At 40.9% G+C, this 26,860-nt stretch overlaps 1 protein-coding gene across 2 annotated transcripts; it reads left to right on the top strand.

Annotated features, from left to right (window-relative positions):
- Positions 1 to 293: 293 nt before the first annotated feature.
- On the top strand, positions 294 to 23,060 carry LOC110005710 (uncharacterized). Of its 2 annotated transcripts, none has more exons than XM_020661023.2 (10): positions 294 to 641; positions 7,027 to 7,188; positions 9,047 to 9,244; positions 9,910 to 10,068; positions 11,359 to 11,439; positions 11,909 to 12,065; positions 13,138 to 13,182; positions 13,956 to 14,423; positions 15,750 to 17,227; positions 18,582 to 23,060. In XM_020661023.2, the coding sequence occupies exons 1-10, from the start codon at positions 411 to 413 to the stop codon at positions 18,627 to 18,629; spliced, it is 3,027 nt and encodes a 1,008-aa protein (XP_020516679.2). In that variant the 5' UTR covers positions 294 to 410; the 3' UTR covers positions 18,630 to 23,060. The 2 variants fall into 2 exon arrangements, with proteins under 2 accessions (XP_020516679.2, XP_020516738.2); XM_020661082.2 differs by having other exon boundaries at positions 295 to 614.
- Positions 23,061 to 26,860: the final 3,800 nt, after the last annotated feature.

The following is a 26,860-nucleotide window of genomic DNA, read 5'->3' as shown; positions in this document are numbered from 1 at the left end:
TCTGTGTGTGTGTTTGTGTGCGTGCGTGTTTGGATTGATGCATACTGCAGTGGTTGGTGATGGAGACAGAGGGGTGGGGGGAGGAGAGATGTGTGAGGAGGAGAGGAGCAGTGTGATGGTAGAAGAGAAAAAAATAGGAAGGAGGAGGGGAGAAATGAAGGGAGGAGACTAGAGGGGAGGAGGTAAATTCTCCTATCAATGAAGAGCCTGCTCTGCTGCTTCACTCTGACTCATCCCCCCCCCTCTGTCTCTCTAGTCTCACATTGGTGCATTCTGCTTATATGCATCAATTGCCACGGAGACACACACACACACACACACACACACACACACACACACACACACACAGTCACGTTCAGCAAGGCAGCTCCGCCTCCTCTGCAGTGTAGCGACAGCCAGCGAGGGCAGCAATGGAGGAGCCAGCAGTGCAGCAGGAAAAAATCGAGGGATCATGGGAAGGGGGGCACGATGCAGAGAAGGCAGACTGGAAGAAGAACGAGTGCTCGCTGTCCTCCCTCCTCAAACACTCCTGTCTCCTCTGCTGGTCGTCTCCCAGGGACACAGATGTCATGGAAACGGATGAGAGAGTCCTTGCCAAGGCAGGAGAGATCAGAGTAAGAAGACCGCAGCATCTATCCCTGGTGTGTGTGCGTGTTTGGTTTTCTGTGTGTATTTTGGTTTTATTCATGTGTTAGTATGACATATTTTAAGTTTTTAAGTATAAAAAATGTGCACAGGACATAAATCATGTGTGTTCATGTGCATGTGTACTGTTTCCAGTTTGGGACTCTCGCATCACTGCTTTTCCCATGATGCTCTCTGAGGTCACGATGCTGTGGTCGCTGAATTAGACTATAGATGTGTTCAAGGCACAGTTCTGACTCTCGAGGTCCCTGAGGGCCCAATGTGTAATGTCTGTTTATAAGTCTTGACTCATTTATTATCATGGCTATTAACTGGTAATAATTTGTCTATAGTGAATCTGAATAGGAACCTAAAGGCTGCTTCTGTATTTGTCATCCTTTAAGGTTTCATTTTGGAGTAAATAGGGATGTGCCAGCAAACTGTTAAGCTCAAGCGGTGGACAAGATTGTCATTTACTCGAGCTGCAATCAGCTGTGGCCTGCATTGGTGTGTTAGCAGGCAAATGTTAGCGCTCTTTAGTTAGCTAGTAGCTTTACAATGCATGTAAATTGACACAGAACAACCGTGATCTGAAAACGCTTATATAACATTCAAATATGCAGTTAGTATGTCATTCTTGAATAAAACAGCTTTTATACACAAGGGGAGACGTCAGCTGTCAGGTCCGGCTCTGACAACAACACAGCCAGTGGGACTCAAGCTTCTCATTTATTGTAGACAGTAATGATTCAACAAGATTTTAACATAAGATATACTTGATTTTCTGCTCTATTTATGTGTAAAATGTACATTCTTCCTTTGGCCCTCAATGTCAGTTGTACCTAAGTTGTAACGCAGCCACCTGCCACTAGTGGGGTCTGTACTGTACTGGGCCTATACTACCCACTCTACTGCATGGATGTAAACCAGCACAGTGTATGAGTGGCATCTGGTGGTGCTGAGTAGGTTGGCAGTAGCCTATTATAATCTAGTAAATGAAGATCAAGTTGTATGGCGGCTATGTCGAGTTAAACTGGTATAACCACTTGAACAGTGCAATGCCTAACCACATTCAGCACTGATATGTCGACATTAACCTGCAAGGCGGACCGAAGGCCGATTAAGCCCTCTAAAAAACAGAACGCTTTTCTGAACACACTTTAAACTACCTTCAGATTCACCTTTCACATACATTCACACACTGATGTAGAGACTATTTGAAGGCTGATACTAAACCGCCCATCAAGAACTAATTAACATTCCGTTGGCTGTGCCTTCAGGAACATTTTGGTCTCAGTATCCTGACCAAGGACACTTGGACATTTTGGACCGCAGGAGACAGGGATCATATTACAAATATACTGATCTTGCAAACTGCTTTAGATCTGAGCTAGAGCTGCAAAGAGCAAAGAATGCGCCATGTCTTTTTCTTCAGGGTCCAAGCCCAAACACGATCTGCTGCCTACATGCCCTGCTTACATATTTACAGTCTATGTTTAATGTAACTGACAGGCATGCATCTCTAGCATCCTGTACTAGCCTTCTGACTAATTATGCTTTACCTATTGAATATCTATTTTTGTAATTTTCATCAGCCCTGACAGGTACATTGAATAATGCACATTTGTATAAATTTGGACCACTGTATTATTTTTACTTTTGGTGCATTCAGATAGTAAAGCTGTAAGTGTTTATGAGAAATCTACAATGGAGAATCATGCCATTCCGTGTTTGTTCCTTTAAGGTAGAGCCATTGCTCGTTGTAAACACAACATTCAAACTGGGCCCCTCCTCCTGGGCTCATCGCACCCAGAAGAGCACACTCACTGCAGGACATAGTGTTTATGTTTACTGCTTGTACCTGAACTACAAGCAATCGCATGTTAGCATCGAAGAGCTAACATGCTAACCATTGAAGATTGGCGATTGCAATCGAATATTTAACACAAGACAAAATAATAACAAAAGTAAAAGACTGCTGATGTATGGAAGATGAGAATTTCAACATGTCAAAACATCAAAAACAAATTCTGCATTGGCTTATTCAGTGAGTACATATAGATGTAACCCCCCCCCCAAATAGGAGGGCTCAGTTATAACCAACAGAAAGCAGGAACGAGCTTATTCCCTCCATGTTTTTCGTATCACTATGATTACGTTTTGTCTTCTTTCTCGTTACGTCCATGTCCATCATATTCGCCATTTTGAATCGTCCAGTCACTGAATTGTATCCACTCCTAAACTCACCTTTGTGCTATCATTGGCTCAGGAAAACACACCAGCTCCCCGCCCAGAAACCGTCCCATGTCAACCAAAACATCAAAATCCTTTGCAGAGGGCAGTGTCACCACTTCACATGAATGGAGGTCCATTAGTGATGACTGAGCGGCATTACTTTTGTTTAAATCAATTTTTTTTATCTTTTAGGGATAAACACAGCTCGAGTGGATTTAATTCAACATGATATCAAAGTTAGTGGGACTTAAATTATTTGCTATTGGTTTTATCTATTAAATGGAAGATTCACAAACCTTTAAACAATAAAATAAAGAGTTAAGAACCTGAAACTTTTGCTTGTTTACCCTAAAACACTGAAATCTTTGCTGACTATTTTTGTTGCTCTTGTTGATTTAATGTCTGGGCTGTCTTCAGTATGTTCTGTCTGCTTTATAAACATACTTTACATCAAGCAATTCTCACATTGACAATATATATTTAGTTTGCATCTTGTAGACACAAGAACATTGTGTCTGGGAATAAGAGACGCTTTCACATAACGTCATTTTGGTTTCCAGAGTCGATCATAACCACTAACTGACACAAAGCAGGTCAAATAATTTTTCTGTCACAGTTATCATCTCTGATCAGGAACTGGAAAGACTGGAGGTGGAAACAATCTGGAGCAATTTCAGGCATTTTATTAACAAACAACATATTTCATACATCCAATTGGCTGCTGTTAGACTACAGCTAAGATGAACAATAATGAAAGAATGTCAGTGTTAGCTCTGGATAAGTTTTCTGCTGTATGTATTTACTGAGTTATGAAATATATTTCTCAATGTCCCTTCAGAATTTCATCATGGTTTTATCTTTTCAGCTGCTCATGAACTGAGAAATAATAAAAAGTTATTCAGCGTCCCCACATGTGCAGGATTTGCAAACGACAGCAGTAAAACATCACAAAGACTCTGAGCTCCCGGCCCTGTGCAACGCATCATTTTAATTTGACTTATTTTAATGGGGTCGTTATTGGGCTCTCCAGAGGGTAAAAGTAGGTGCACGTGCTCTGGGGGGAATTATTATCCAATATGTGTTGGGCTGTATTGACTGGTTAATGTGGTTGTGATCTAATGTTAATATACTATGCACTGTTATGAGCTGCAGACATGAAACTTTGCACCATAACTGGAAATAATGTGATTGACTGTTCCTAAATGAAAAAGACACGCATCATCCTGCTGAGCTCCCTGAATGCACTTGCCAAATATCTGTCACATCTGATTAAAGCAGATTATTGGGATTTGTATCTACGCAGTTCAGTCAGAAAACTCACATTTGTATTTGTTGAAAATATTTCTTGCAGCAGCAGAACATTGTTTGTGTTCGGCATCAAAGCTCCGACCTCATCACACCTCAGAGTGTTATTTTACATGCAGAAACTTGAGGAGTGATGAGATGGCATCATTAAACCCCCTGTCGGAGCCTACAGGTGGATGCTGGGTGGGGGGGGGGTGATGGGGCTGAGCAAGAGTGCAGGCAATGAAAGAGCAGAGAGGGAGAGACCGGAAGTCGTGCAGCTTAAATAGACCACTAAATAGTAGTGATGGTGATGGTGACTCGTGCTAAGTGTGAAATCAGTGCAGCTCAAGCTGTCTACCTGAACGAGCTCGCAGGCGTCACCTCATTGGTTATAACCAGCGTCTGATTGGTCTGACTTTTTCAACAAAAAGAAACTATTTGAGGTACTTTTAAGAGTGTTTATAAAGCTGCAAGTGGCTCATTATCGCTAGAAACTAAAACTTGGGGGAAAATTGATTTTTTTTGTTATCTCTGAACCAAACATAAGGTCAACATTTTGAAACAAAGCGTGACCAATTAAGGCTGTCTTTGGCCATTCACTGGCACCATATTTAATAACGCCCCTGCAGTTAAAGAGGATCGTCATGTTATCTGATCAGAAACATCTTTAGAAAATCTTTAGAGCTTTACGATGCTCTATGCTTATTTTTTTCAAGTTTCATCGAAAGGCGTTGCCATGGAAAGATAGAGTAGGTTCAATTGTAAAAGTTTGTGTCCACTACAGAATATTGTATCTGCAGTGTTTGGACTCCAGAGAGGTCAGCCAGCTCCATTGCTCCCAAAACCCACTGTGGAGTTTTTAGTTGTATTTATTGGATAATTCTTAAAATCTCTGAGAGCGCATCATTTTTTAAGTCAGTCATTTATTGATCTATTATGATGATTTTTATATTTTCAAAGCATTTTAAAAGACTTCAGGAAAGGAAAAAAACGTATAATTAAATCCAGGTTTGGACAATTATTTCACTGATTCAATAATTGAGCCCTTTGGAGTGAAACACAAAAGACTTGGTACATTATTAGAAGTGACACCACCTGGTTTCTGATATGGGTATTGAGCTTTTTGGTGATGATGACATTACTCAAGGACGCAACAAAGAACATTTCAGAAAATGTACCCATTATCAGATTTGTACTGTACAAATTAACAAGTATCTTTCAGCCAAACCCTTAAACCAACAAGATGTCTGCCTTTTACATAAAAGAAAAACTGCTTTCGGACAATCATTTTCTCTGCGAGCCACAGAAAAGTGGAACTCAATTCACACTGATCAGAAACTGCACTGCTTCAGTGTTTTTAAAAGTCAACTTTAAACCAAAACCAATCATGAACTGATTCAAACCCTTGAGGAGACTGAAATGGAGTTTTGTAACATACATTTTGTCTTAATGTGATATATTGTTTGTACAGTTGAATTGTTCTTAATTGTTGTGTACTGATTTTAATGGTTTGTATAGTTTGTTTTTGACCTCTTTCTGCCCACAGATGTAAATTAGCTTTATAGCTAACTCTGTTCCAAATGTTGTGTTGTGCATGTCCCTGTCAAATTAATCAATAAACTTTTTAAAAAGTCATATTGATGGTGCTGATGGGATGACCTTTGTATACTTGCCTGTGTATTGACTCACTTTCACTTTCATGTGAGCTATATTTAGGAGAAACATATGAGGAAGATATATCAGAATGAGGGTTTGAAATGCCTACAAAATATTTATGATTCATTCCTGCCTGATTGTGACGCTTCCATTAACATCAGACAAAGATTTTAAAACAAATAAAAAAATGAAAGACTGTCTTCTGAACATATTTAGATTGTGAAATGTGAAGGATGATTCTCTTTCATTAGGAAGCATACTTAATGATATTTTCTGCAGAATATGATGAGCCTGCCATCACATTCAAAGAGAATAACAGTATTTAACTTAAAACTGTACTTTGATATGTATTATGAATGTAAGTAAGTGTGTATGTGTATGTATGTATGTATGAGTAAAAAGGTTCTTGAAATGGTGTACAAGAATCTGGTAGAAAGTATTTTGTCTTTTAACATGGTCGCATGGTACGGGCATTTAGATGTTAAATGTAAAAACAAACTGACAAGAGTGGTCAATACCGCTAGTAAAATCATAGGGAAACCACAGATGCCACTTTGTGACAGGCATGTACTGAACACTAAAAAGAAAGCCCAAGACATAACAAGTGACCCTTCTCATCCACTGCACTCCCAGTTCGAAGTGCTTCCATCAGGTCGGCGATTCAGACTGCCAAGAGCCACAAAAAATGTTTATAAAAAATCATTTGTACCAAATGCAATAAAATTATTAAATTCATAAAGGAGAAAATGACCCCCCCCCCAACTCTAACTGCACATTGTTTTATGAAATTACTGTTTTTAAACCTATAACTTTATGAAATGTATTAAAACTCTGGCTTATTACTATACTAAATTATTATTTTAAATTCAAGAACCATGCTGACTGTGATGTTGTCGAGGACTACAGGCGCTCTCCTGGTTTCCTGCTGTGCTTGAATGTTGTGTTGTTTGTCATCTGTCTTATTCTTGTGAAGCCGAAGACAATTTTCCACTTTGTGGACAAATAAAGTTCTATTCTATTCAATTCTATTCTAACCAATACTGTTCTTCCCTGCAGTCGGCCACCAGGGATATGATAAAATCTTTACTAAATGTTTCTCCTTAATGTATGTTTAATAATTCAACAGATGACTTTAAATCATTCTACATCCTTAATAGTGTGTGCTTGTGTGTTTGTGTGTGTGTGTGTGTGTGTGTGTGTGTGTGTATGTTTGTCTGATTACAGGAGCTGGAGAATGCAGTGGCTGTGGAGCACTTAGAGCTTCAGGAGCAGCAGACCGACCGCAAAGAGCTGGAGGACACTCTGGTGAAGTTAGAGGATCACAAAGAGACGCTGATTCAGCAGATTAAGGCCACGAGACAGCTCTGCTATGAAGAGAGCCAAAAGGTAAATATACAAACTACTGGGTCATTATCTCTCTACACTTAGACAAATCTGTCCAGCTCTTCTTTGATCGGTCAAATTAAGTGTAAGTTACACACTTGAACTTCCAAGCGTGCATGGGTTTTATAATAATAATTTACTTTGTTCTCTGAAATACAGAAACACAAGCACATCAATTAGCTGACATCTGGGTCGACTGAATTACACACATTTTTCACACTCTTACTAACTCTGCACTGCTTGTGATTCTCACTCATACAAAATAATCTGCACAAACACAGTTAATATTAAAGAAGGCTACCTGTGGTTTTACTACTGTCTTCTGAGCACTTCAAAGACTATCAGTTAACTTTCAAAACTTTCTTCATGACATGACTTATTTGCAGTAACAAAAGTCTGTGTCAATATACATCTGTCGCTTCATTTATACATTGCATCATCACTGTTGCTCACCTGAAATACAGAAACACAAGCACATCAATTTAGCTTGGCTGCATATTACCTGACATCTGGGTCGACATCTGGGTGAATTATGCATGGCATCAAAGACCCCTATGCTGCCCCAAAAAGGGCCTTTGTGAGACTTACTCAACTTGGACCACAAACAAACCTACTTAAATATTACAGATTCCTTTGTTCAAGAACATATATCACATTATGATGAAACAAGATCATATACAAAATATCAAAAACAAAACATTTAGAATGGGGGGGGGGGGTGTCTAGTGTCCATAAACATGCTTCACATTACTACGGGTCCCACATCCCACAAACCAGTCGGGATGATAGAGTCTGGTGGGATCCTATAGGCAAATATCAATTGGGGGGCCCATCAGTGTTCATCACCATTGTGTCTGCCAGTGTCCCAATGCTTACCTCTCTTCCTCTTCCTCTTCGTTCCCTGTTTCTTTTTCTCTCCTATAGATAATTCATCGTCATTTTTCTTGACTTCCATTGACAAAGTTTTGTTTTCACTGCAATAATGCACACAACGTTAAGCAGAGTGAGTCTTTGTCAGATGGGTCCCCTTAGGGAGGTTTCCTACTGTCATTGCAAAATTTGCTAATTTTGGGCTACTGCTTCAGTTTAAGTTTGTGAGACCTTAGAGGCCCCCCACTGGTCTGGGGCCTCAAGCCTCTGAATGAAACACAGTATGAAGACAAATCATCTAGAAGACTGTGTTTTTGAGGGCAGATAGACAGTAAATCTACCCACCAGCCCTCACCTTTAGTCATGTGCTTTGGGTAGTGACAGAAAGAGTGAGATTGCAGATATGCACCTGAATTGAGTTTCCTCAGCACCATGGCTTGGCTCAGCCGCTACTCCTACACATTGAAAGTGGCCAGCATCTGATTTTGATTCCTCCTTGACACCTTCCTTTGGAGGTCTTGAGGGCGTGTCAAACTGGGAGGAGAAGATGTTTATTAATATGCACTGTCCCTGTAAAATAAAATACAATTAAAATAGATAGACCCTAAACTTGCTGGAGAGATTATCTCATCTCCCTGGACAATGTTGTTGGGGGGGAAGTGATGCCTGCTGTCTGGATAAATAAAATAAAATGGACTGATGGCTTTTGTATACTAAAATGTAGACCTGTTATGTAATAGATATTAGCATACTTACCATATAACGAATGCTGGTTGAATAATACTAGTGTGTGAAATTGCTGATAGATGTAAGTGTTGCTTACTGTGATATTTTAAATCCCACAGCTTGTTTTTTTATTAGTTCTACCTTTACAGTCTTGTTGCACATCCACCATATGACTGCTGTATAAACATAAAGCATTTGTCTTCGGGCGGCTTCTTTACAGTTATTTTTAAAATGGTAAATAACATCACACTGCCTCTCCTTTCAGATCCTGTCCCTGCAGACCGAGGAGGTGCAGAAGGAGAGCCAGGTGGAGGAGTACGAGAAGGAACTTGCCAGAGCGAGGTGGAGGCTGAGGAGGCTCAGAGAGGAGGTGAAGCAGGCGAAGAGGAAGGTGGACGAGGCGGGAGAGAGGGACACTCCTCTGCAGGACTCCATCAGACAGTCCTACGAAGAGATCCTGCAGGTACGAGAGCTGTTATTTACGTGTGTGTGTCTGTGTGTGTGTGTGTGTGTGTGTGTGTGTGTGTGTGTGTGTGTGTGTGCTTGTGTTTGGTATGTATGTTGTATTTCTGTGGAGATAGAAAAAAAAACACAGCTGTCAATCCTGAAATGATCACACAAACACAGTTAATATTATAGTTTTGAAATAGTACAGATGTTATTTCATCACGTTGCACAGGTGCTCTCTGATTTTACAAACTATTGACTCATGTTCCAGATGTTTCACTCTGCTTGTAGCTCCACCTGGACTGCAAGCAAGTTAAGTGTTTCTGTGATGTCCCCTGTTTTGAGAGCCTCCCTGATGATTAACTTCAGTACAATGCAATCGGACTGAAGTTCAGCCAGATGTTATAATAACTCCATTACTCCATACAACAGTAGTTTTGTAGCAATGTTAATTGCCGAGTTCATCATGGTAACTCAAGGCCTATTCTCTTATTTTTCTCAGGTTTGTTAGTGTACAATGTGCCAGTGTGCAGAGCTTCACACCCTAACACAAGTCTGACTAGTGTTTGCCGTCTGGTCTGCCTGGGACGCTTCAGACCCGTGTTCTGCTTCTGTAAATCATTAAAAAAAGTCTTCAGTCTGAATCCTCCTCATCGGTCTTTCCTCCTCTCTCTCTGGTAGGAGGAGAACACTCTGTGTTCTCTGTCAGGAGGTGCAGTAACTCCAGAGAGCCAGCTGGAGGAGTCAGCGTCTCCCGCAGACACCACCGAGGACGATCCACTTCCAATGAAGCCATGGGGGAGGAGCCAATCACTGCCCGCCTACGCTGACCTGATAATGGTAAATCCAAGTAATCACAGTGAGCTCTAAGTCAGGGTGTCGACTGAAGAAGACAAAATGTATGTCTGAAAACCAGTCTTCAATAAATCAGTTCCATTACTGCAACGTCAAATTTCCAGTGGGGCCCAGGCCACCCATTGGACTGGGCCCTGTCACCAAGGCAAAATCACTTTGCGCATTTCACCAAGCATACGGAGGCGCCTTTTACACAACATAACGCATGCAAACACAGGACCACTCAGACGACTGCGTTTTCACTTTAGCCAGATGTTGACACACTAACGTCATGAGGCATGTGTCAGCAGTTTGTGAGTAAGAGGGAGGTGTAAACAAAAGAAGCTGTTAAGGCAGATTATGAGATGCCCAATTCATATAGCTTTTCAATCAGAGTACACTGTGTAACACATATACATGCAGTAAACATGTATACAACATAAGGTGAACACAGGGCAGCATGAACGTAGAAAGCATCACCATGGTCGTAACCTGCACATATTCTCCCAAAGCTAACGTGAAAATATTCCAGAAATGAAAAACTATTTTTAGACTTGATGAGATGATTAATGAAAGGAGCACCGTGTGGAACAGGAGACAGGGGCGCATCAAAGACACCTAAAAATAAAGAGAAGCAGTAGAGAGAGGCAGAGTGAGAGTCTTTCAGCAGCTGTGAGCACAGACAGCAGAGTCTGGAAAGGCTGCTGATGCTAATCATATCAATGACTTTGGTGGATGCTCAAGAGTTAAGTTGCAGCTTTATGTTTAAAACAACATAAACTACAACTATCACTTGAGGTATTCCAAATATGAACTTCATATTTTATTTTTATTCAGATTAATTTTAGTGCTGGGCTTTAACAAAGCTTTGACTTTAATTATGATTTTGGGCATGGCGCAAGAAAGCACAAGTTACCCAAAGCCCTTCCAGAGAGGGGGTGTGGTCAAACACAGCTCATTTGCATTTAAAGCTACAGACACAGAAACAGCCTGTTCTGAGCAGGGCTGATATAGAGGGGTTTATAGGCATGATCAAATACAGGATCAGAGTGGAGTCATAAGAAACTTCACACACATGTTTTGAGGAGCTCTGAGACTTATTTAAACTGGTTGAAAAAGAGGAGAATATGTGACCTTTAAAACACATATCTAGTCTTAAATACAAACTCTGCTACTTCAGTGTCAGTGCTTGGTCCACATGGATTATTATCTATCTATTAAATTATTTATTATAATGTAATATAATAAAAATCATCCACTGTCTTTGTCTCTCTGTCTGTCTGTGGGGACTTCCAGAGGGCCAGTGGCTCATCTTTCTGCAATAATCTCGTCGATACCAGAGAAGAAGCTGATGATAGCGGGACAAGCTCTACAAAGGTACCTGCACGACCAGTACGATACATGAAGAGTGCACAACAAACCACTTTATGATGGTTTGCAGACTGAAATTGTCTAAGTTGCTGCATGTTTTTTTTAAAACCAATCCTTATATTACATACTTTAGGGTCTGAACAATATATAAGGTACAAAAACGTTTAGGCCGCTTTCTCAAACAGGTTATATCCCTCTCTTCAAAGCCTCCAATCTCAACTGAAAAACTGTTATTTTACAAGGCCTGGTGATTGGCAACCTGTGTTTTAGTGGATGTACTTATGTTGCAGCCATTACAGCCTGTTTCCGACAATATGTAGAATTTTATTAAAATTTTTACAATAAAGTATTGAGGATATCTGGATTAAACCTTATGTTATATGTTTTTTTGTTGAGTACTTATTACCTTAAATATTTCCATCAGTTATCAAAGCCAGAGAAATGGATGTAAACATTATTTTTCCTCTCTTAAAAGATGGACAGATCTGACTTAGAGGACGACCCGGAGGAGGGGGAGACATTCAATGAAGAGGAAAAAGAGAAGGAGAAGGAAGAGTCCGTTACAAACCCAGAACCCATCGACCAACTGGACTTCTACCAGGCGGACCCCTTCGCTCACTGCCAGAGTGAACGTATGTATCACACACTGAGCCTTGCACATTGGTTCATCCATCAGGGCACAGGTAGTATTAGCATAATACCAGTAAGCATCTAGCTCATAACAGGCCATATATAAGATACATCTGGTTTTCTATCATCAAGACAAGGATGCAGGACAAACATTGGGACGATTTCTAAACATGATTCTGATCAGATTTTTGATGGTGATGACTAATGGGACACAGTTAGTCCAGGACTGTAACAGTCTTGATCAATGACGCCAACCATTGGCCTATTAAATCACAAAGAGCCTTTATTTATTATAATATTTTTAACCACTACTTCATTCACTCAGCGCTGCTCTTCACAACCACTCAACGCGTAAATTTAGGTCATAGGTCATTAGGTTATAGCACGATTAGGACATTTAAGTGGACCTCTGTCTTTGTCAAACTATACAAGCATCTCTGGAGAATCTATTTATAGACAGAAGTATGTCCACAATGCTCGTCAATTATTACAAACTACACATCAACCTTACAAAGCCTGGTTGTAGTTTTTTATCATACATGAGCCAAATAGTGTTTGTATCAACCCTTCCGTTTCTCTTGAGTTGAGAGGCAAAATGACCTTTTTCACAGCCGAACTCATTAACATGTTGTAAACATTAACAAGTTTACAGCCTGGTTCAATGAGCAAAATGTGTCTGTTTAATTCATGCCTCTATCGGCACACACTGTACGGGTGGGGAATTTTTTTTATAACTCGTCTATTTTGATTTTATTAAGATCAAGAAATAATTATAATGAGGCACTAGCTGTTTATCAGTAGGCTTAAGTTGAGCCTCAGCTCCACCTCATAGCCAGTAGAAAGGTTGACTTAAAGTTAGAGTGAGGCTTGTCAGGCTTCCAAAACCCCCTGCAGTTACCAGTGGGCGACGTCACTGCAGTCACCACTAGTTGGCACAGCACACTGTTTTTCTTGAATAAGATAAGATAAGATCCCAAAGGGTAACTTCAAGAATCAACATTTTGCCATCCAGTAATACAACTATGCTGTAACTTCACTCTAAGTCTCATTGGTTTAATGTGGTTTGATTTGTAGATGACCTCTTCAATGAAGACCTGTTCCCAAAGACAGATACATCTGGTGAGTAATAAACACTTTGTTTTACTTGTCCTTGACAGGTCGTTGGTGAAATGAGAGACAGGAAGAAAACACAGTTTAATTGGAGTGTCAGGTGTTTAGTGTCTCGCTCTTATAAAGTCCTGGTGCAGAATTGTGGTGTATTAAACTGGATAGTTCTGCAGGGGGAAACACACTTTAACACTACAAGGGTATTCATTACCATGTATCATGTTATCCGACTTCAACATATTTTTTTCTATTTTTATTGTGACAACAAACATTAACTTCTTAAGGGACTGATTCCTGACTGGTACAGTATGTCCCAAAACTTTTCTTTAAAGTTGACCTATTGTGCTGATCCCCGTGTAAAACTCACATATAGTGTTCTAATGCTGGATGGCCATATTCAATGTGGGCAAAGTTTCATCTCATGAGGGAAACGTCTGTCCCAGGATAAGTCGCCAAACGGCTTGTTCTGCTAAACTTGTTCTGCAAGACTTTCATGAGACGACTTCAGGTCTCTATGTAGGCCCTCCACTAGCAACCCTGCAGCATTCTGCCCCCTGAAAGTCTTCCAGAGAGCTGGCCAATCAGAGGAAAGTGGGCACATGAAGAGGGGGTCCTTAAGGAGACAGCAGCTGAAACAAACCGTTTTTTTGGCAGAGGCCGATATGAGGGTTCTTCCTGACACCAGATAAATAAGGAGGTTTTTGAAATCATGGAAAGATGCTCTATATGTTTCACAGACTAACATCATGAAAGGTGAAAGTGATCTTTAATAACTTACTCTACAGATGGATTTGCTTCAGACCCTTTCAAAGGCAGTGACCCTTTTGCAGCAGATGTTTTATTCCCGGAGGTGAATGTCGGCGCTGATAACGGGGCAGGAAATGGGGGAGACGAGGCAGACACCAGTCTGTCCTGTGCTGAAAACAAAGCCTCAACGGGAACTCAATGCTTCGAGTCTGAGTTCCCAGATGAGGACAGCGACATAGAGATCAGCTACAGCCGAGAGGACCTGGACGCCATCGCTGTTGCTGATGATGCTCGTGGATTTAAACCCATTCAGAGCTCGTCAGAGGAGCTGGGGCCAGAGCCAATCCAGGGCTGGAGGTCTCAGGGTCAGTACTCAGTAGAATCAGACCCAAACGGGTATGAGCTGGACCTTGGTGCTGTCTCTCCTCCCTCCGACATAGAAGAACAAAGTCTGGGATCTTTAACTGGAGAGATGAAAGTGGAGGCAAAAGACGAACAGGAGCAAGGTAATGTTTACTTATATTTGTTCCTCCTTTCAGATTGTACACACATTTTTCACGTTGATTTGTTTTGTTCTCTTCATCCAGCTGACTCATGCTGAGGCTTATGTTTTGGGCTTCATGCCTTAAAGGGCATTACTGAGGGCCTTCTGGAGCTATGGAGCAGCTTCATTTACATAAACAAATCCTCAGTACCTCCACTTAAATTTATAAGCCATGCAAAGATAGTTGGATGAGCATGGAAAACACATAAATACCTAAAGACCTTCATCAAGTCTGAATTTAATTTGTGATACTTACAGACAACTATAAATACAAAATAATCTCAATTTATCTCATGCCCCTCTGAATACTGAAGTGGGACTGTTCACCATAACAGGATCTGAGCTCTGTCCCATATATCATGGATGGATGAATTCTCCCCTAAGGATACTTCATTATAACCACACAGCTAACTCCAATCAGTTTACAAGATACCTTCACAACAGGGCCTTACGTCTCTAGCCAGACTCCTCTCCTCTATCATCCAGGTCTACACTCCCTCACGCCCTCTACGCTCTGCCAATGAAAGGCGTCTGATCCAACCTCCACAACAGGGTCCCAAGTCTCTAACTAGAATCCTCTCATCTGTCGCGGATGTGGTGGAACTAACTTCCAAACTCCTTTCGATCCGCAGAGTCCCTCTGCACCTTTAAGAAAAAGCTAAAGACTCAGCTCTTCCATGAACACAATGCACTCAATGATATTGATGCTTCAGAAGATGTAAAGAAGATATTAATGATTTAAGAATATTCATGATGATGATAGTGATATAAAAAAAATCTACCTCTATACGCCTTGGTCATGTCCTCTGAGCACTATCTGTCAGCCCCTGTGTCTGATGTGACTTAAAGCTGTTTGTTGGCACTTATACTGACGCTGTTTCCTACTTGCTAGATCAGAATCAGAATCAGAATCAGAATCAGAATCAGAATCAGAATCAGAAATACTTTATTAATCCCAGGGGGAAATTCTGTGTTACCATTGCTCTTTACACAATACAGCAATAGGAAATAAAATTAAATAGAGATAATAAAATAAGCAATAAAATATGCAATAAGTACCAAGTAGTTATTGCTTGCTTGTGTTGTACTTACTCTCAGATGAAGGTAGCTTTGGACAAAAACTTTATTGTTATTATTACACATTATTACACATTATTGTAATTGTGAATAATGTGCTAAATTGTTATATCTGCAAGGATCAAAGTTATGGTATTTCCAGGCTTCATTAAGTCTTGCCTATAAGGTTTAAACTTCTAGCCTTAACCTCATCCTGACTTTCTTCTTCTAGGTCTGAGGTCTGGTTTGGCTGAGGCTGTCCCTGAGCACAGTGAACACGTCCTGTGGGAAGCTGACTGGGGGACCGGCAGCGGAGAGCAAAAACAATCATGTGATGTTACCTCCAGCCAGGGGGCAGCATGGGGCGACAATTTTGCAGAAGAACCCAGAAACCCTGCAACTCCCCAGAACTCTCTGGACTGTCAGAACGTTTTCACCCAACCCGACTTGGACCAGGACAGAGAGCTGAGCTTTGAGTACGATCCAACCAGTCAGTCTTCCTTCGACCCATACGGGTTCAAACTCAGTCCAGAACATTCTAGCCATACCCTCTTGGACCCTGATGAAGCCGAACTGAGCCCAGAACCCAACGAAAATGATCTGAGCTTCGACCCAGAGCCCTCCTCTACTCAACCAGACCAACTAACCTTTGACCCATATGGGTTTGATGTTACTTCCTCTCAGTTGGGGCGGGACTCTGACCCTTATGGCTTTAAGCTCAGTCCTGAGGAAGAGAACCAGGAGGTACTGGATCTTTGCCCCACAGACAACACTGAGCAGCAGGAACCATGTAACTATAGCAACCAGGAAGCACTAGAACCTCATACCCATGTAAACCAGGAAGTGTTTGAACTTTGTAGCCCCAACAGCCAGGAGCTGCTGGATTTGTGTAACAATGGAAACCAAGAAGTGCTGGAAACTTCTCACCTCAACGACTGGGAGGTAGTTAGCAACGAAAACCAGGAACTCCTTGATTTGTGTAGTCATAACAGCCAGGAGGTGCTGGAACCGTTTTGCAACATCAATACAGAGGAACTACTTGAACCTTGTACCTACGATAACCAAGAAGTGCTGGAATCTTGTAGCCATGGCAACAGGGAGCTGCTGGATTTCTCCCATCCTAAAAATCAGGTGGTGTTTGATGTAGATAACGATGGAAACCAAGAACTATTGGATATTGGTAGCAGAGGAAATCAGGAAGTTCTAGTTTCCGGCAGCCATGGCAACCAAGAAGTACTGAATCTCAGTAGCAATGAAAATCAGGAACTGGTAGACTTAGGTAGCCATGACAACCAGGAAGTGCTGGACTTGTTTTGTAGGGGAGTTTTACCTGAAGCGAACAACAACCAATGTACTGTTGAACCAGAGATCAACGTCAGTTCCACCAATAACAGCTCAGACAGTGATGTGACATCAGAAGACCTGCTGGGACTTGAACTCAGTAACATCAGTATCTGCACTACTGACAAAACAAACACCAACTCCAGTGTCAGAAACATGTCTGCCAGCCAGAACTTCATGACATCCAACAATCCCACCAGTCACCACCTGTTAGAAGGAGATCTGGGATCAGTGTTTGGGGCTGGAGGATACATAGGATGTCCAGATGTGGCCGACGACCTTGAGCCTATGGACAGAAGGCAGGCAAAGCCAAAACCAGAGCCAGTTCGACCAGTAAGACCAGTGAGGCCCCCTCGACCCTCGCTCAAGGTAAGGTGGAACTCTGATCTAAAATCAATCAGTAATCATGTTTAAAAAAACGTTATCTCAATATCAATTTAAAATAATTGTGATTCCCATAATCGAGCAGCCTGATCTAATCACATTGAGTGCTTTGTATTTGGTTACGATCATCCACATTTTGGATGTTTTAGTCTTTGGGAGCAGGTCAGAGTGTGGTTGGCTGTCAGCATCTTGATCTGGAGTCTCATTTATAAAACAGTGTGAAGAATCCATTAACTGTCTACTAAGAGCTTCTCCGACTCTACTGAATAGATCTCTGCAATGTACTGACAGATTCACAGCTTTCAGTCACATGACCAGCGCGGAGACTTGGAGAGCAAACGAGCTTAGGAAAGTGGCGGCTGCCATTGAACACTGCGGAGCTACAACACAGACCTTTTGGTATCCAGCTCATCAAAATGACACATATTTATATCTACACATCTACACTATTTCAATCTTTTAAAAAAGTCCTTACCAGAGCATCCCCTTAGTGATGTTTACTTATATCCTGTGGTCAATCCTTCCCCTTCCACCGCCGCCAGGATTAAAGCCAATGTAGCTGGGTCAATAATGCTGCAGATTTAGGAAGTCAAGGTTATGACATTCCTCATCATCAATGTAAGTTAAAAGGCAGTAATATTCTGTTCAAGTTAACCCAATATTTTATTAGGATTCAGAATTAGGTGAAGTCTGTTCTTTTGCCCTCTTATAAGGACAGGGAAGTGTCTAACAGTAATGGTCCAAAAATATCCTCCTCTCGGGCATTTATTTCTCAGATTTGATTCTGTAGAGGTACAACCCGGGCTTGTCTCCTCCTCGGCCAGTGCATCACAAGGGGTGCAGCAATAAAAAAGCTTTTTCCATAACTGTGTGACGTCAGGTAGAAGGTATGAATTGCACTGGTGACGTGATTTTGAGTCAAGACGTGCACAAGGGAGCTGGCTGCTCAACTGCAGGATTGACACCACACCAATTCTGCTAAATGCAGGACACATTGAACTTAAAATGGCAAGTGTCCTTCAGGTTGCTTCAGTCCAGCATGATAATAACTAAACCTTCGCTACAGAATCCATGTTTGAGAATAATGTATATGATATGAGTGAAGAGAAGGCAGAGTGTGTGAAGCAGTCACCACTGTCTATGTGTTCTGAATACATCAGAGTAATCTTTATTCAAACAAAAAATCACCAATCGACCATATAGAAGATATTGAAGACATGGCCGCCAATTGTTTCATGCTGCTTGGGGATTTTCTAACAACATGTATTCATGCAGGAGCAGCAATGTTTTCAATCACACTTATCATCTTGCTGTCCGTTTTCTTCTATTTTCATTTTAGGCCAAGGAAAAGGCTCAGCCCCAGACTCAGGGCTTCGACCTGAAGTGATCTCTCACCAAACAACACTCATGATGGGGGGAAAACCACGTCAGCAGGCCTCCTTTGACAACAATGGCAACACAAGAAGAGGAAGAAGAAGAAGAGGAGAGAAGTAAGAGGGAGGGCGATCAAATCCAGACAGACGGGGAATAAAAAAAGGAGACATTGGACTTAAGGGAAAGATCATTCTGCTGTGATTTACGGCAATAATAATAGTTTCAGATGTTTTTATGTTTTGGAAAGTTTCTGTCCAAATGGAAAGATGAGAAGTAACGAAGATTAACCAAGAGACCTGCTGACACCATGAGATTTGATTCATTCTCTGGAGGAACATTGATTGGCTCATTCCTCAGTTTTTTAAGAGTTATTTATAGAATTTATGGTTGGAAACAACAAGATGAAAACTGACATTTTGTTTAAGTTTGTCAAAGTATGCTTATAAATATTAAGTCCCACCACAACCTTCTGTCCTAAGCTTCCCTTACGTCACAGGTCTTACTGAAAATAATCTCCCCTTTTGTGATTGAAACTAAATGTCGGCACGCGTGTCAGTGGACTTTGTCTCATAGATAAAAATGTATATAAGTCATTATATTCTACTGTGCTTTTCAGATTAGTCGATGAATAGTTTTAGTTCAGTGTAAATTGGATGTGAGATGTAAAGAGTGAGTGCATATCTGTGCCACGGGAACATGTCAGTAGTTTCAGTCATTAATTACTTCAAGGTGCTCCTCAAAGTCAACCCCAAAATATGCAGTGTCTCACTGCCATCTTTGGCGTAAAGTTTCAAACTTCTTCCACCAAAGACCACGGCTACACGGTTTTTGCTGTCAGAAGGGTACCTGGGATGAGGATTGAAACCCGGTTCCACGAGGACCATCCATCACCTTTGAGCTTATAGATACTGTTATGAGTGTAGTTGGTCCTTTAACGTCATGTAATACCTTTCAAATCACTGGCGCCCAGACATACATCAGTTCTTGCTAGTGGAAACAAAACCTCAAAGCAGCGTCGTATATCAAATTAATTGCTGTTGGACAGTCATCATCCTCCTCCACTCATAGCAGCCGTGGTAAGATCTCCCAAACTCTGTAACAAAAAAACCCCAAATCTTATGATGAAATCTGTGTTGAAATTGACAGGAAAAAGGTAGTTAGCTTACCTAACGAGGGGACGTATGGTAACATTACAATGTGTTCAAAGTCAGGTCAGTAAAATGCGAAAGGAAATAAAAGGTCATGATGATGTGTTCAAATGTAACTTCAATACAAGGAAAACTTAGGTTTTGATGAGAAAACTGTTTGGAGGAGAAAAAAAGCTTATTTTCCCAGAAATATAAAATTGATATAACAGATGGAATTACAACCTTAACTTCCAAACATGAGCTCTACTCTAACTGGTTTCCAAGATTATACCACTTCTCTAAGAAATTTGTCATTGTCTCTTCTTTCCATGATAATAGAAAAGTACAGATAATATCAGTGTCAATAAATATTACTATTAAAGGAGCAATATGTAACCTTGACACCTAGTGTTTAAAACGGGTACTGCAGTCCAAATTCAAAACTAGAAAGCTGTCTCCCCCCGCCCCCTCTTCCCTAGAGTCGATGAGCATGCAGGTTGCCATGTCTTGGACACTGAAGCTTCAGTGTTTATCCAGCTCTGCATGGGTCTGTAAACCTTTCTGTGTTCTAACCTCTCTCCATTTTTCAAAAGCATCTCCAATATTGATCCTAGTTTGAGCACGTTTCTGCTTGTGGAGCTTATTAGAAACATGCAGAGGCTTTTTAGGTCGGGTACAATCACTTCTATCTGAACCAGTTCAATTTTCCGCTTTCATCACTGCAACACCTGTTGGTTTGCCGTTTGCCAGGCAAACTGAGGGGCGTCCAAGACAGCCGGGAACCTTAAAACTGGCCACCTTCTCTGGTCCAAACAAATCCAGACCATTCAGGACCAGAGTCGAAACTTAGGAGTAGGACTTACTGGCTGCTGCATTGTTGTTAGAGAAGCCAGCACTTCAACATAGCATGTTTCCTTAATTTTTGATGCTTTGGTAAGGTCATTTTATGACTTAATTCAGGAGATATTTTACAGATTTGACCTTCAACAATCCTCATCCCTACCTGTAACCTCTGACAGTGGTGTCATGGCATCCTGGAGTACACCTGCACAGCACTGCCACTAGGCTGGATGTTAAGTCACAGCAGGTCTACATAAACAGGTTACTGTTTAAAGCTATTCTTTAAAGAGTTTCAGTCTCTTGATTAGTAGAGTTAAACGAATGGACCATTACTTTGACATGAACACTGAAAATTGTTTCCACAGAGCATCTCACTGCAACGATGTCCCAGTTCCATACAATATACTGATTACTTTATTTACTACAACCATGCATTTATGTTGACCGCCTGCTAGTTTGGTAGTGAGTAGGAGAGACTGTGGCTGTGTTTGAAATCAGACTTGAACTCCAAAGGGCATTTGTTGTTTTGCAATGCAATTGATATATTGATAAACTTTATTGAACAGCGGATTTCTTTGAGTATTTTTTTGTAAAAACCAAAAGCTGAACAGATGTTTTTCAGCTCTGCATGGTTGTGACTGGAACATCAAATTAAGACATGCTCTAAAACACCTCCTGCTTTTTGGCATTTTTACAATAAAGTTGAGCAAATTTCACAAAATGAACATGATGCCTTATTGAGGAAGACTTCTGACTTATGAAAAATGAAAATTGTCCATTGAAGTGAAAAATCAAGACGCCACTGCCAACAAACGCTCCTCCAACGGAAGTTTGAATCTTTACACCACTTTGAGGGATACATTTTGGGACAAAGGGTTCCTTAAAAGCTCACTCAAAGATCAAGCAGATTTATGAAGCATCCTGACACCTTTGAGCAGGTGGATTTGAACGCTACACGCTCTAAACCTGCTTAGATTAAGTATGACGTATGGAACTGGGACACAGCTTGAAACAGGCAGCAGGTGGGATCATGTGCCAGCAGCTTTATTCCACATTACAGCACAATAATAACAATACAGAAATGGGCTTGACGCTCCAGTAGCAGAAAGTAATTATGAAATCAACTTCCATGTTTTAGCGGTCATCAAACCAAAGACACTGTGGGGGGCCAGGGGTCCTTGTTTGGCTCTAGGTTGGGGGATAGAGTTGTCTGGACCGGTTTGTAAAATGGAATCAGATCAAACAAAATATTAGAGAAAGAAACATCGAGAGGCATCACAGAAAGTCTGTTTTCTCTTCTGTGGCTCAGAACAAGAACATGTGAGGAGGAAAAACAGTCCTTCATTCTTTGTGTGTCGAGAGGTTCATTAAATGTTTTTTTTTTCTTTGACATTATTATTACACAAGTTAATTTTTTGCTAATGCAGCTAAAATAAGTTGCCATTATATTTTTTGCTGCTGTTTTTTTTTTTTTTTTCAAAAAAAGTGAGAAAAAAAGTTTTGTTGTTGTAATTTACCTTTTGGCCAGAAGAGCAACAAATGCATTCAAAGCTAGAACAAGACATCTATCTTAATCGCAAAGAGAGCCTGTGCTTGCCAGGTGATGTAAACATGCAATGTTTTTGAAGTGATATAAGTTTAAAAAGCTTTTGTTGCAGCTCTGCAGAGAGTTTAAGGTTGGACACCACTTTCCAAAAACCCTTTGTGCCCTCCAGGCCTCAACAGGTATAAATTTATTCTGGATTACTTCTGCCTCTAGTGGCCAAAAGATGAACAGAAACAACAAACATGTTTATTTAAATGAGCCTTCATTTATTTATTTTTGTAACTGTTTTCTTGTTTCTCAGTAAAATAACTGAGACAGATGATTCAAGAAAAACATTTTGTGGACTGAACCGGGGACTGACCTTTCTGTGAGCTCTTCTTTGAGTTAACAAAAGTTGTCATTTCAAAAGTTGAAGTTGTCATTTCATTTTGTTAATACTGTTTTTGTAAAGCCGCTTTACTGTAACACACACTGCTTGCTGTAAGAAAAATGTAAAAGTACTGTTTACCTTAAACCGATGTGGTTACAAACATTCAATACACAATGTAACCGATTCATTATGCAATGGTCATATACATATATAAACAATTATCCTTATGTGTCTTGTGTCAGGTGCACATATTGAATATATTATATCTCAGATGACGGTCTGCTTTAATGCTGAAAAAGAGAGTGCAAACATAAGAATCATGAATTATTCATTTTCAGTTCACACCTACCTCCTTACTGTTTGCCATGCATGCATGACAACACTGTGAACCCTGTAAACATTGTGTGATTTAACCCTTTGTGAACATGTGCAGTCAAGATACAAGGCTGATTTATTTAATGTATAACTTAGAGATTAAATACGTGTATGAGGTCTCAGTGGTTCTATGAACAAAATTAATACATGAGTGTGTAATAATAAAAATCTATCAGGCAACATCAATCATTTACAGAAATTATGAAGAATTTATCCATGTGTCACGTCTGTTTAATGTCTCTTCTTGTCAAATGGTTCACATGTGTCACAGATTTACTAAAAGTGGTTCACAGGTTTGGACAATTTTAAGCCTTTATCAATAGGATATTTGTCAAGATATAAATACTTTGAAACATTGATTCTACAGTCCTGTGCTACATCCTACAGTCTACAGACGTTTGAAGAATCATCCAGTGATAATGCATGTGATGAATACTATCTAAAACCAACCCTCCTGATATTTTCAAAACAGCAGCTTGGTCAGGGGCTTAGCTTCAAAATGTGAAGCTGTAAGAAACTTTGCAGTCCATTAGCTTTAGCTATTAGCTCACTGTTTGATCAACTGTTGTAGTTAGGGGAGGTCATATGAAGAGCATGAGAGGATTGTTGGGGTTTCAATAACCTGAGACTTCATGTGTGAAAACAAATAAATCTTGATCTTTTTTTAAAGGTGCAATATGTAACTCTGACACCTAGTGTTTAAAATGAGTACTGCAGACCAAATTCAAAACATTGCAGAATTCTGGGTCGCTGGTGGCGCAGTGGTTAGTGTCTGCGCCCCATGTAGGGAGGATGTAGTCCTTCAGGCGGGCGGCCCGGGTCCAAATCCGGCCTGTGGCTCCCTTCCCGCATGTCATTCCCAACTCTCTCTCTCCCTGATTTTCCGGCACTATCCACTGTACTATCTCTCCAATAAAGGCACAAAAAGGCAAATAAATCTTTAACAAAAAAAAATAAAAAAAACATTGGAGAGCTGTCTTAATTCAGTAGATATCTTACACATTGGATCTTTAAGTTTAATTCATTATTTAGTTATCTAGTGTGAGACTGTTAGCCATGTCCCGAATATCACCGAGCGAGACGATGAGAAGTGTAGAAGTGGTGACTGGCGGTAGGAGGCAACCCGCACAGATGCGCTTGACAACTGTAACGCTCATTGCTCACAATTATCTCTTAACTCCAGCTCTCACCAGGGGCACTGCTTGTCAACAGGCAAGGCAAGCAACTGCTTTGGGCCCCCGAGGGCTGAAAAATATTTAACCAAAGCAACAAACCAAATGTGCGAATTTTGCAATGACAGTAGGAAACTCCCTAAGGGGGCCCCATGATAGCACTCACTATCAGTGCCCTGCTAAACGCTGGTGGGAATTACCTTTTGTTTAGGGCCCCAACAGACTCTAGAATCACTGTAGTACACACAAGAAGATAATCAGGACAATTTTGGGCCTGATTCCCTTCTTCTGACCAAAGTCAGCAAAGGTCCGATTCTATTGCCAGATTCTCCTGTTGTGTGAGGAGTGTTAAGAGTGATTTAACCTCCCCGATCTGCTTGGAAGACGATCGGGACCGCCCCAATTTGAAATCGTATATATTAAAACTGTTTAATATCAATATTAGTATTAATTAGAAATCCTATTGTGTGGGGAGAACGTAGGAGCACAGACTCTGTGAATTGTCACATGGGACCAATCAATAGCCAATAGGGAATCAAACTGACTGAAGCAGGAAGACAACACACATTACCATGGCGACGACAGTAAACATGAAGCATAACGTTAGATGGATGTCATAAATTCAGGACCAACTTGTTGATTTGTGGCAACAACACTTATACAACATGTCCTTTAAAACAAACCACAATCCAACTGACAAGGAAAGGAGTTGGACCAAAATGTTTTGGATGTACCAGCTAACCGCTAGCCACATTTAGCTTGACCATCATGTTTGTTTACTCTTAAGTCACGTTTGACTGCGCCAGATAACACGCTCTGATAGTTGAGACTCTGGTTGTTGGTGAATGAATCGGTTAGTGTGTGGTGTGCTGAGTTGGTCGTCTCGTTGCACACTATGAAACCAAACTGTTAATCTGGCATGATATGTCGTCATGTATGGGCTCTCTCACATTTTCAAAATTGTTTATGAGATTTAAAAATATTTAAGTGTGTGCCAGGCTTAATGAAGATTTTAACATTGTACATTTGACCAGATCACGTGTCCAGCAGCTGTTTATCTTCATAGTTGTGGCGTTATGGCAACAAAAGTTTGAAAAAAAAGCAATGAGTTCTAGAACGTTGTCCTCATTGTGACAACATAGACCTGAATTCAAACCCTCTCTGCCTTCAGCCAGCCTGCTCATTTGTGCCTAGAGAGTGATCGTGTTGGAGTATTTTTGAGTCTGTTGTTTGAGTTAAACCATTTTGAAAGTTTTTGTCAGTGTATTTCCAAATTATCTTCTTCTGTTTTGAATACACTTCAATTGAATGTCCATGGAGTTCATTGAAGGGAGCCGAGGCATCTACAGACCCATCAGGGTTTTGTTCGACCCTCCCATTCATGAACAATTACTGCAGCTCTGCTGGCACATCCAGTCATATAAGATCAAGATTGCAATGGTGGCTGAATTCTTACATCTACAGAAGAAGAACGAGTTCCCGGCTGAGGTTACTGTGGAAGACCTGACAGACCTGCTGGTGATGGAGAGCGAGAAGTCTCTCAGACTGCAACTCTGGGACTTCGAGTTGGAGGATTTTGATGATGTGGACGTGAAGCCTCTTCTCAAGCTGGTGTGGGTGGTGAACACCAGCTTGCAGATACGAGATGTGGAGTTTGAAGCAAAAAGATTGCTCAACTCACCAGAGAAGATGCCACCGTCCTTTCGACACCCTAAGATCATCAGCCAGGCGCATGAATATTTCAGGATTCTTGCTGAACAACAACATGAGGTTCACATTTCCAAAGAGTTGGGCCCACAAGGGACGGTGATGGATGTCGTTCCCAAAGTCCTGCAGGACTTATGGGTCCCTCCAAAAACCACCTCCCGGGAAATGCCCTCCCAGCAGCTCAGTAAGATGACTGTTGGAGTCACAAAGGCTGTTCTGGATCGTGTGTCCACTGCTCTGTCTACTAATCTAAGTGAGATCTCCTTTTGTAGATTCATGAGAGACAACATGGTCCTCTCTATCACAGGGAAGGTGCGACAGATTTACACTCCAGACATCCTAAAGAAAAAGAAGAACTGCTTTGAAGCACATTTGTTGAACACCATCACTGATGTTGTAGTTGGGCACATCTGTGGGCTGTTTGAGGCTCAAGCTCAAACAGACATACCTGCCGATGAACACCCAGCCAACACGGCTGTTCAGAGTTCAGAGTTTAACTGCCAGGCTAGACACAACCAATCATACACATGAACAAGTCTGCAGTCAGCAGGTCGTCATGTTTCATACACTCAGAACAAACTATTCTGAAGTTAAAAATATGAAGTTAAATAGATGCTCATGACTTAAATCACACAGCTGCAACAACTGCAGGAAGAATTTGCTCAATAACCGTCGCTGAGTGTGAATGTGCAGATTGTGGATTAAAATATCACTTTTTCATCATTAATGTAAAATAGATCTAAATGTATAACTCATGTTTCTTCCCTTGAAGTAATGTGTAAGGTGTCTGACAGTACAAGTCCTGATATTGCAGCTGCATGTCAGACAAATTCCTCCAGCTGGTTTGTGGGCGCTGCCATCTTGTGGTGGCCACCATTACTGCATTGGCACCTCAGCTGTGACCAGATGTGACAGTTTCCAAAACTGCAGATCAATCTGAGTATATGACTGTCTTTTCTTGACAAGTTATTTCCACCCATTTAAGTGGAACCAACCCTGCCTACGTCTCCACTGTGTAATTCCCTAAGCCATCACATGTTCTCCTGCTTACACCCCCATGATGTCAAGAATGGACCAAAATACTTAAACTAGTATGAAATTCTTTTA

Source organism: Labrus bergylta, chromosome 4, assembly GCF_963930695.1.
Source record: "Labrus bergylta chromosome 4, fLabBer1.1, whole genome shotgun sequence".
NCBI classification, from domain to species: Eukaryota; Metazoa; Chordata; class Actinopteri; order Labriformes; family Labridae; genus Labrus; species Labrus bergylta.
The sequence above is the reverse complement of the archived record's forward strand: the minus strand, read 5'-3'. Positions and strand labels throughout refer to the sequence as shown.